Source organism: Citrus sinensis, chromosome 7, assembly GCF_022201045.2.
Source record: "Citrus sinensis cultivar Valencia sweet orange chromosome 7, DVS_A1.0, whole genome shotgun sequence".
NCBI classification, from domain to species: Eukaryota; Viridiplantae; Streptophyta; class Magnoliopsida; order Sapindales; family Rutaceae; genus Citrus; species Citrus sinensis.
Genome location: NC_068562.1, coordinates 28,296,141 through 28,308,473, shown reverse-complemented (window position 1 = coordinate 28,308,473; position 12,333 = coordinate 28,296,141). Strand labels below are relative to the sequence as shown.

Below are 12,333 nucleotides of genomic sequence, written 5' to 3'. Positions count from 1 at the left end.
GATGCTCTTAGAGGACTTGAAAGTAAATTCGTTGATATTAAACAACAGATGCAACAAGTTTAAGTGACGAAGCCAAGATTTTGATCGAGTTGAGACGCATTTAAAATCAAACATGACTTGAATGCGCGACTATGTGTGTAGTAAATTCTTATTTGCGAAACTATGTTATGGGCCCCACAAACTCCAAATGGGATAGAGTGCGTCTGCATGCATATAATTGAGATCCTATTTAAAGTATAATATACTTCTAAAAATTTAGATAGCAATATAAAACTTTACAACTATAATATTCATTGATAATAAATTTACTTATTATGATTGTTCTCGTTGAAAACTCCTCAATGGAATTTTATGAGTTAAAAATAATTTATGATAGTTTAATGCTCTTGAAACTAAAACAATAAAATCGATGGAAATATCCCCTGCTAGATGATGTAATGCAACTTAAGAAAGCAACTACATAATTTCTTACTAGAATCGAGTCTTAAGAGTAAATTAGGAGTGTTCGTAAATTGAATTTTGCGAATTATAAATTTTTAATCCAATCCAATCTACGGATTGGTAAAATTCAATCCATACATCTGTGGAAATTGAAAGCTTGAAATAATTCCGATCCTAAAATATTTCATGTGAAAATTTGAATGATTTATGAAGACGGAAGAGGAAAATAAAAATTTTAATTGGATATAATTTGAATTAGAATTCTAAAGCAGATTTTAGAGTTTAGGTATTTTCACTAATAAGATTCCATATGTCAACTTGTCAATGGGTGGGGAGTACCACACGCCAAGTGGGTTCCAATGTGTGACTTTTAAGTGACACCCTCTACTAGGGCCAACTAAAATTCGATATTAAAAAATTATGAACATAGGAAACGTACTACAATACCAAATAATAAAGAATGAGCATGATAGTATGATCTGTTCTGTATTGACTCATAGGTAATGAAATGAACCAAACAGCCTTTCAGAAAGTAGGGTCTAAAAGTCATTACATATCATTTTCGCGGCTTTAAAGAAATTGAGAGGCATATAAAAATCAACAAAGATCTCTAATTTTTGTGGCTTGAACTTACGGTAATGTTTTGTGGCTTGAACTAACGGTGATGTTTTGTGGCTTGAACTCAAGAACATCACGTGAGCAGACTTGCTTGATAAGTCTTTTTCCGTCAAGGTATCATATTGGCATCATATGTACTGGTTGGGAAATATAGAGGAAATGAACCAATTTATTTGAAAAAGATTGGGTGGCTCTGTTTGCCCTACCCATACAGTGATTTGGTAGCAATTTCAGCAATTATGGGACCATACATTGATCACAAAGATGAAAATTTACAAGATGAGCTCTGTCTTCCTGCACGGTTTTCATTTCTCGTCTACAAACTTAAATGACAAGTAGGCCAAAGAAAATAATAATAATTTTTATCTCAGACGGCAACTGGTGTAGCTTCATCAAGAGCTACGACAACTGGAAGCTCTTTGCCTTCCGGCAACTCCAAACCGGCACCACCACCAGCACCGCTAGTTTATATGTGGTTCATGACACTGGCAACTCCCAACATTTTCAACGTGGCAACAGAGTCTCCACCTCCAATGATTGTTGTTACGCCCTTGCCACTGAGGTCTGCTAGCTTCTTTAAAATTGCCTGCAAGCAGAATCACTATTTCAGTTGGCTATCTATCTGTTCAAAAAGAGACGGACAGGTACTCCAAATCAGATGTGGTGGTACCAGTCCGTCCAAATCCATTTATGTTTTTCTGTTTCATTTGCATCATACTTGTTTATTATAGGCCCAATATGTTTCTGATCTTTCATTTAAAATTTCACCAAATTGGAGTTATGGTGGTGGCCCGTTTGAGACCACATATATGGCTATGGAATGACGAATGTGGATAAAATTTCAATTTAATCTTGTAGATGGCCCCACCCACTCTCGAGAGAAATTTTAGAATAAATTAAAAGTATTATAATTAATTAATAGACATATATGACATGAAAATTGGTAAGTTAAAAAAAAGTTTTTTGACAAATTGGCCAAATGTTGGCCAATTTTTTTAAAAATGTGGACACGAAGATCTTGATAAGAAAATATCAACAACGGGCTATGTATTTACTTTGGGTGGAGGTTCGATTAGTTGGAGGTCGATTCTACAATCGACAATTGCTCTCTCCACTCTAGAAGCAAAGTACATTGCAGCAACTGAGGCTGTAAAGGAAGCTATTTGGTTAAAAGACTTGTTAGGTGATTTGAGATTAATTCAAGAGAACATTGAGGTCTTTTGTGATAATTAAAGCACGATATTCCTGGCGAAAAACTAAACATATCTTGCTCGAACAAAACATATAGATGTAAAATATTACTATGTGAGGGAGTTATCGAGAGCGGTATTGTGTTGTTGAAAAAGATCGATACCAAGGATAATCCATCAAATATGTTGACAAAGATGATTTCTGAAGTTAAGTTTCAAGATTGCTTGAAACTAATTCAAATCATGAGAACGTGATGAATTTTCAGGAGAAAAGTGAACTACAATTAGCTTGATCCCAAATTTTGGGTACGTAGGCAGCCACAGAGACGCAGCCACTTTGGAATGATGGTTCATTGGTAATCGATTCAGATTTGGACAAAATTTCGCCGAAGTGGAGAATTGTTGAAAATTGATAAGTCAAAAGAAAGCTTTTTGACAAATTGGCAAAAATATGGACACCAAATTCGGTGCCCACCAAATGAACTTTGAAAATGGAAAGTTGAGCATGTACTTGCAATTGTTAAGCTGAATGAAGAGAAGCTCTCCACTAAATACCAAGGCATTCCTTCGGTGAATGCATCCCGAAATTGAGAGAAACAATCCAAGTGAAGAATTTTTGAGAGAGTGAGCAATTAGAGAGCGTGTGTATTTGAGAGGTTTTTCCTTTTAAATGTGTGTGAAAGTACTGAGTGTATTTAGGTTTTGGAAAGTGAGGTTTCTTTACTAAAATATTGTACTCAAAATAATTATTAGTAATACAGTATAACCTCTATAAATTAATACTCGATAAATTAATAATCTCTATAATATAATAATTTTTTGCGGTTCCGACTTGGGCCCTAAAGCTAAATTAATAATTTCGATAAATTAATAAGATAATAGTTTTTCTGAGAACTCCTATATAACTCTGTGGTCCCATTTATATCATAAATTAATAATTGTAGAAATTACAAATACTGTGAAATTACAAATGTAACTGACTATGTCAATTTATTAAAATATGAGTCTATTGTAACTTGTTTTTTCTTGAAGTTTAAATCTAGTTGAATCTCATCTCTAAGTTTAAATCTTCTTGAAGTTTAGTTCATTGAATACATTTAGATAAATTTATGTAAATACATGAATTTAATTAATCAAGTAGATAGGTACATTAGATTAGTTCTAATTCAATTTATACAATTTAATAACTAACATCTAGTTTAGTTCATTGAATACATTTAGTAAAATTCATGAATTTATTTAATCAAGTATACATTATTTATTTGATGAATTTATTTAAAGTCTATTGATTATATTTGTAAAATACAATGAATTTTCAGTCAATTAAATGTTAGTTCTTTGTACTGTAAACACACTCTATAAATTAATAAATTATTAATTTATCGATTAATTAATATCTCTCTAAATTAATAAATTTCTATGGTCCCGACATTATTAATTTATAGAGGTTATACTGTATAATTATTTTTCTTTTGCTCTCGTGGATGTAGGCATATTGTCGAATCACGTTAAATTATTGTGTCATTTATTTTGCTGTGATTATTTGGTGCACTTGATTCCGCATTCTGCGCACAACAACATGTATAATTAAATTTAATAGAATCACCACTTATAATGGTTTTCAAAATAAATACATACATATTATAGCTTCATTTATTTGTTATATAGCTAATATAGTACCTCTAATATTAGAATACATCAAAGATAATACAATCACTGAACGCATATATGAAACATGTATTTGAATTTTATAGAACCACCAATTGCATGCTAATTCTTCAAAATAAATACGCACAAACCAAAATATTTCTTATTATATAATTGATATAGTAATTTAGAGGTACTCTAGAATTTCTCCTCTTATAGGTGCCCATGTACTAGGACTTCTCATACTCTTTAATCTTTTTTCATTTTACTTATTGTTATCCCTGTCTTGCTCACTGATATTCAATAACTATGCTTAATAATTTTTCTGTAGATTTCTTTTACATAAAATATTAAAGGCAGATTATTTTTTTTATTTTTTTCGAAAGAACAAAATATGAACAGTTAAAAAAAAAGAAAAAGTAATAAGTTCTGAAGTTGTTTTATTGGTGATAGGCAATTAAATACTTTTTTACAAGTTCATTTTCATTTTATTCTAATTAAATTTATAATGAAAAAATTAAAAAATACAGTGTAATTTTACTTTTCTCAAATAACCAAATATGTTTTCACTGTTTTTATTTTTACATACTATTTTAAAAAAAGTTACTAAATAAAATTTTCTTTTGAGCAGATAAGATCAAAATCAAATATCATTTTCTCTAAAATAAATGTAAAGAATACCAATTGAAAAATAATACAAAACGCACCCTTTTCTTTCTTCTATTTCTTTGGTCGCCCTCTCCCCCAAGGAGCCACTTCTTACCTTCTTCGGTTTTTCTTTATTTTCTTTTCTTTTCTTTTCTTTACTTCCTCAATCACAAATTTTAACTTTCCAGAAGGGCCTGAATTGAGGTAATCGATATTTTTGCATGATGATACATTTTCTTGATATAAAAACAAATGCTATAAATAAGTGGCCATAAAAGCCGAGGCTTAATTTATAGAGTCGCATGGTAATAAAATTTACCCATAATTTCGATTTATTGATTTATTCTTTTCATGTTTCATGGAATTCACATCATGAAAACAAAGGCTTGGTTTGCATCAGCAATTATTTGTTCTACTTCGAACTTTTGTATTTCGACAGCTATTTTATTTCGATACTGGGTACATATTTTATATTAGGAATTAGGCCGGGTATAGCTCAGCAGGCAAACGAGGCATTGCACGTGCATGCAAGGGTTTAGCCATAAAGAGATCAGATTTCGACTCTGCTAAATCAATTTTCTCCTCGTTCGATGGCACGCTCCAATCAAATCCATGAAGAAGTCTTGCCAATAACATTACAGTCATCTCAGACCCAAGTGCCACGCCCATGCAACCACGTCTTCCTCTACTAAATGAAATGAATTTTAATTCTGGTTCGGTGAGCTCAACTTGATGATGATGATCTGCCAAATTAATATGGCGTTCTGGTTTGAATTTTAAAGGATCTTCCCAAACTTCGGGGTTCCGACCGAGCCCTTGTCGGCTTAGCAAAACATGACTGCCTTTTGGAATGAAGTACCCAGCAATTGTGGCGTCACATGTTGAGACATGAGGTACGTTAAATGGTACAACGGGATGAATGCGAAAAGCTTCCCTTAAACAAGCCTTGACGTAGTTGAGATGGGGGATGTCTGATTCTTGAACAAGTCTCCCTTTTCCAACAACCCTGTCTATTTCGTCTGTTGCCTTTTTGAGGATATCAGGCTGATTGATCATCTCTGCTATTGCCCATTCCACTGCATTTGAAGGATTGTCCACTGTTGCAACCATCAATTCCTTCAATAAACATATAATATTGTGAGAAAGGACTGGTCTAGTACTCAGTAATCTCTATTTTTGTAAAGCGAGCACATCAACATTTTGTAAAATATATACACAGGTTAACTTTATGGATATATGAGTTTAGGAGGTTATTTTTATAAATTTGACAGGGGTTACATTAATAGATTTAGTAGAGTTAATTAGTAACTCAAGTAATTTTCCACCTCTGATCCCTTTGATTTCAAAACTTCATAAGAAAACTCATCCTGGCCATAAAATAATCATTTTTTTGAGTTAAAGTTTTGATGTGTAGCTCAATATTATGAAAACTGTTAAGAATAATTGGTAAAACTCAGAAACTATAAAGATATTATGAACTGTAAGGAATAATTGGTAAAACACAAAAACTATTAAGGAAAAATAACAGCAATCTCCTTTGTATCTCTTTACCGTGCATTGGGCTTTGATCTCGGGGACTGATAACCATGGCTTCCCATTTTCATCCTTCGCTGAAATGAAGGCGTCAAGCAGGTCCTCAGCCTCCTTCTTCTTCCCACATCTCCATTGTCGAACTCTCTCATCTATAATCGGATCGTGATACTTGGAGATCGTTCTCATAGCATCACTTACAATCCTTTCATGGCCTTCTAAATCTAACACTCTCAGCCAAGGAATGTAATCTGATAGAATGAAAGAGTAGATGTGGTTAAGTACAATAAAGAGTGATTCAACGTGCTCTTCTTCTTGAAATCCTGGTCCTCCACTATTTTTTCCTTCACCAAAATACCTCCTGCTAAACATGATTTTCCTAATCACGTTTCCACAATAACGACGAGCTACAAGTCTTACATTTATGACAGAATCAACGTTATTGCGAATGCATTGATTATAAACGAAGCTAACAAGTTCTTCAGCTTCTTCTCTTCTCTTAACGAGTAAAGAGTCAAGTCGTACTGAATGTAACACATGAGAAGCCACCACCTTTCTCATTTTCTTCCATTGCTGTCCCCACGGCACAACTGCTATTGACAAGAATCCACCGCTGAGGTACTCTGTCCCCATTGTAAGGGGCCTTGATGCAAAAACTGAGTCATGAACTTTTAAAAATTCTAAGGCAATTTCTGGCGAAGTCACTGGGATAACATGAACATTGCCTAGACGGATGCAACAAATGTTCGTGTTCAGTTCTCTCATGAGACCATGAATCCACTTGAAAGTTGGCTTGTTTCTCCACATTTCTGGAAGGCTTCCGACAATTGGCCACGGAGCTGGGCCTGGAGGGAGAGGTTTCCGCTTGTTTCTTTCCTGAAATTATTTGAAGAAAATGTTAACACTGTATGTGTTGAAAAGCACACGGGGGATTACTGTTACGTAATTTGAATGCATGGAACTAGTACATGCATAATGCTTAGTGCAAAATATTAGTGTTGCTTCAAACCCTGTCCGAATAAAGAAATAAATGATGAAGGAAACAAAAAAAAAAAAAGGCAAAATTTTATGACATGCATATCAATATATTATATTTTGAAAGAGCTTCATCTTATGGGAGTTTGATTATCTCTTTGAATAGTTGATTCTTAACAAATGAAAACATATCCTTTGCAAATCTCCGGATAAGTTGAGGATACAGAAAGCTTGCCCTTGCAACAGTGCCGAATGATCCGGGTGCAAATTTGTTGCCTAGCGACACTTTGTTAAGTCTGAAGAAACCAGCAATAAGAGCAATCAGTGTCGCCAAAACAATGGTTATAAATGATAATTTAGATTCATCAGTCGGAATATTTTCAAGATTAAAAAGGAAATCCATGGAGATAATTTGATTCAAAAGTATGAACAGCAAAATAATGGCTATCGCAGTAAGCAAAAAGCAATTCTTGATGGAATGACGAGGAGGCTGCATGCATATTTATACAGAGAGATGATCATCAAATTAAATTAACAGGTGCTTTGAATCAAATTAGGTAGTTTGCACATGTATCACAAAAACCATTCAACACACTGGATGTATACTAGGACCACAAGTTCTATTCGAACACATCTTGCTGTTATTGTTGATCAAGTTCTAAGCTCAGTTTTTTCAAACTTTAATCATAATTAGTTTGTCTCTATTAGCTAATGAAAAATGGACAAAACCCTCTATGAAAGAAATAAGAACCCTTCATGTTTTAAACCCCTCCAAACTTGGTTAGATTAGTTAAGTATTAATTTAATGTTGGATCCTTAATCCAACATTGAGCTTATATATGAATAATTGCGGAGTAGTGAAATTTAACCCCCTCCAATCCTCTCAGGGTAAAAGCTTGTTTAGTCCCTATATTATGAGGTTAGTGTCCATTTAGTCCCTGTATTTTTAAAAACACCTCAAAACGTCCCTGCTACTAAATATTGACACTTATGCCATTATTTTTTATTATTTTTAACTTTTTTTTACAATATTATATTTTTACAATAATGTTTCTTTTTTGGATATTAATAAAAAATTAAATTATCAAATTAAACTCAAAAATAAAATAAAAACAAAAAAGATATATTTTAATTTTTGTGGAAGCTCACATATGTCTAAAAAATTAATATCGTAAAAAATTACATTATCAATTTTTTTAGAAAAATTAATATTTTAACTCAAGAGTGTGTTCCACAAAAATTAATATATATTTTTTATTTTATTTTATTTTTTGGTGTTAAACTGGTAATTTATTTCTTTTTAATAATGTCTAAAAAAATTATTATAATAGGGTTATTTTTTTTCTTTTTAATAATCTCTAAAAAATTATTATAATAGGACAATATTATAAAAATAAGTTAAAAGGAACAAAAGATAATGGCAAAAGTGTCAATAATTTAATGGTAGGGATGGTTTGAGGTATTTTTAAAAATATAGGGACTAAACGGATACTAACTTCAAAATATAAGGACTAAACGAGCTTTTACCCATCCTCTCACTACCCTCATTATTCAATTAGTACCACTTATTTTCAAATTTACCCTTATTAAAATATAAACATATTTTTTTTCTTCTTTTCACTCTCATCTCCTTTGCTCTCACTCTCTCACTCAGGCACCACCATATATGATTATTTTTAAAGAAAATGATATACTTCCCCATGATCTATAGAGCAACACTAAGCCACCCTACTTCACACTAGGGCAAAGAATTGCCACGCCTCGCGATGCATGATGCAGGGCAGAGCCGTTGTGCTGCACTGCTTCGTGCCATGTGACCAAGAAAGCCACTTCTCACACGCCATAAAGCAATCTCATTTTGAAATTTTGGCTAGGATTTCATTTCACTGTTTCTTTTGTACTTATCTTTTTTTAACAATTAATAAATGTTAATTTGTATAAACTATTGTGAAGTAATTGTTGATCTCTTTTGCTACTTAAGAAGGGTTTTAATATTTCTTTAAAGAATTTTCCATGATTGAAACTTGAAATGAAGCTCGAATCTTTAATTTGGTTTCTTCTAAAAAAGAATGGTTTGGTTCTAGTTTGAAATATGTCAAGATACATTGTGACAGGAATTTTATAGTTTTGCTGTGTGGGTTTTGAATTTAATTCAGAGAAAGAATGTGAAATTAAAAAAAAAAAGTTTTCTTGGAAGTAAGGGTATTTTTAGAAAGATACTATATTAATTTAAAAGTGTGGGTTAGTGAGATAAAATGAGGGGATGAAATATCATTACTCATAATTTTGTATTACAGACTATCTTATAAGATTAAGCCTAATTAAAAGTGATTTATTAAAATTTTCAATAATTTGGGTTTTATTATATTTGATAGGGTGTGATCCTTTAATGTGTAGAGGTTCAAAAGTAATTTCTATTTTTATGACGAACTGAAATAAGAATACATGATAATAATTAAAAAGCTATTTATATAAGTACTTATGCTCCCCAAATCACATATAATATTCTAGTATTTTTTTTACATCTCATCATTAGAGAGAGTGCACAGAGAAAATTAAAGGATTATCTTGGAAAACATATTAATTTAGAAGATAAACAACATGACTCTAGAGAGTAGTTAAGCATTTTAAATTCAGGTACGTTTCCGTATATTTATTTTTTGATTATTGATAATACGACATGAGTGTTCCTGGAATTATAACTAATGGTTTTATCAAGGTTAATTATTTTATAGCATTTAATTGATCATTTTATTATTATGGCCTTAGTGGCCTTAAAGCTTAATTATATACCATTAATGAGCAGCAGCTTCCTCCTCATCCAAGCATTTATTTTTTCCTAAAATGTATGACTTTCAATTTAATTAAGTTTATGATGATATGAACGAATTTCACTATAAGGAACCATATATAAAAATTTTCAACAGGCATGGCGCTCAAATGAATTTGAATTATATGGTGAAATAATTGAAGAGCTTCATTATAAGAGCCGAAGAGGAAATTTTTAATATGAATAGTGCTCAAATTAAGTTGGTACATATTCTATATTATAGTCATAGGGGTTTAATTAATAATGTTGTATTATTAATTAAATAAATTCGACAATTAATGGTACATAAGTGATTTTATTTTGATTCACTTCCGAAAACATTTAAGCCTAGCCTTACGGTCCTACCAAGTCACACCCGATTACTTTTGTTTTTTTTTTTTTAAGTGCTTTTGGTCATAAAAAGCACTTTCGCAAACGAATGAGAATGAGGAAACATTTAAGCCTAGCCTTACGGTCCTACCAAGTCACACCCGATTACTTTTGTTTTTTTTTAAAAAAAAAGTGCTTTTGGTCATAAAAAGCAATTTTGCATATGTCATTATCATTTATTTATCGAAGATAAATTGTTGAATCAAAATTTCTTAGTTTAAATCCAAACCTTGATTATGTATCACGTGTTTCCTTTTTAAAACAATCGTTTATCACATTCTAATTAATTTTCTCCTTGTATCCTTTTTAAAACAATCGTTTATCACATTCTAATTAATTTTCTCCTTGTATTTACTGTCGGTTGTCGGTTTGGCTGCAATTTTGAACCAAACGTACTAGTGTTGTCCACGTAAGTTATATCTTCACAAAACACAAAGGGACAGCAACGACCGATCCAGGATCTGATAATGAAGCTGATGACATGCAATTAAAAATCTAAATGGGATTCCAACTCTAATTGATCGTCATTCTGTCATTATATATATTTATGTGAGGGTAAATTTTGGATTACTATCTCGTCAATTGATTATCTTTAAATTAATTTTTTATTTTTAAAAATCTTAAATTATTTCAATTTTTATTTAAAAAATAAGAAAAAAATTGTGTGGGTTGATGATTTCTTTTTCTTGTCTTCTAAAAAAAATCAGAATCAATTGAGGCTTTTAAAAGTGAGGAGATAATTTCAAGATAATCAATTTATGAGGGATAACCTAAAACTAACCATATATATATATATATATATATATATATATGAAGATTTAGTAAGTCATGAACTTTTAAGGTCTAACAAACTATTTTATAATATCTTAAAACATTTTGTTAAATGGTAAAAAAAATTTCATGTAACACCTGAAAAGGACTTCAACAGATTATGAATGTTGTCTAGGAGAATACTTCGACTGACTTATTTATTTTTACGAAATCTGGATTGAATATTTTTCAGAGAAAATTTTTTATAAGACAGTCTCACTACCTTAGCATACTAAATCGGCGAGATGGTCCACTAAAATTCTATCAAGTAACAGATTTGTAAATCCTAAAATCAGTACTTTTAATAATAATTCCAGTGAGTCTCTAAATGAAACTCAATGTTAATCCTACTTGAAAACCGATTACTGTTGTCTCATAGTAGAACAACTCTGGACTGCGCAAGTTTCTGTCTTCCTTTGATTGAAGTTTGACCAGAACCTCTGGGAAAGGGCCACGGCGGCTTTGTTATGTCACGACAGGCCATGGTTTCAGGTTTCACGTGTCCTATAATGTTTTGCTGTCGAGCCCTAGGTTCGAATTCGGGCACTATTGGTTGTTTTTTGAACGTCCTTTTTTGGTTTAGCAAAAATGATAAAATGAAAAACGTGTTTGTTATGTTAATTTTTTGAATACTGTTTGCACTTGGATAAAAATGCATTGTATGATTGTATCCACTTCCTAATTTTTGTGGCTAACAATAATAATAATAATAATAATAAATAAATAAATCAATCAATCAATAAATCTCTCTGTCTTGATTTCATTGTTCGCCGTAGACGGCCCCAGTTATGTTTTTGTCAATTCATTTGCATTGAACATTGACATTTCTTGTTACGAAATCTGGATTGAATATTTTTCAGAGAAAATTTTTTATAAGACAGTCTCACTACCTTAGCATACTAAATCGGCGAGATGGTCCACTAAAATTCTATCAAGTAACAGAGTTGTAAATCCTAAAATCAGTACTTTTAATAATAATTCCAGTGAGTCTCTAAATGAAACTCAATGTTAATCCTACTTGAAAACCGATTACTGTTGTCTCATAGTAGAACAACTCTGGACTGCGCAAGTTTCTGTCTTCCTTTGATTGAAGTTTGACCAGAACCTCTGGGAAAGGGCCACGGCGGCTTTGTTATGTCACGACAGGCCATGGTTTCAGGTTTCACGTGTCCTATAATGTTTTGCTGTCGAGCCCTAGGTTCGAATTCGGGCACTATTGGTTGTTTTTTGAACGTCCTTTTTTGGTTTAGCAAAAATGATAAAATGAAAAACGTG

General features: G+C 31.9%; 3 protein-coding genes across 3 annotated transcripts in view; 2 read left to right on the top strand and 1 right to left on the bottom strand.

Moving 5' to 3' along the window:
• The window catches only part of LOC107176517 (probable LRR receptor-like serine/threonine-protein kinase At3g47570), a 93,355-nt gene that overhangs the window by 48,110 nt on the left and 32,912 nt on the right, over positions 1–12,333 (top strand). The gene's annotated exons all lie outside the window — the stretch shown is intronic.
• LOC102614365 (uncharacterized) overlaps positions 1–12,333 on the top strand; it is a 94,277-nt gene that overhangs the window by 72,588 nt on the left and 9,356 nt on the right. The window lies entirely within an intron of this gene.
• LOC102614859 (phenylalanine N-monooxygenase-like) lies at positions 4,851–7,467 on the bottom strand. The gene is made up of 3 exons (XM_006464233.3): positions 7,285–7,467; positions 6,096–6,950; positions 4,851–5,660 (listed from the first exon to the last, which is right to left on the bottom strand). Exons 1-3 carry the CDS (start codon positions 7,450–7,452, stop codon positions 5,025–5,027), a joined length of 1,659 nt encoding a protein of 552 aa, XP_006464296.1. The 5' UTR covers positions 7,453–7,467; the 3' UTR covers positions 4,851–5,024.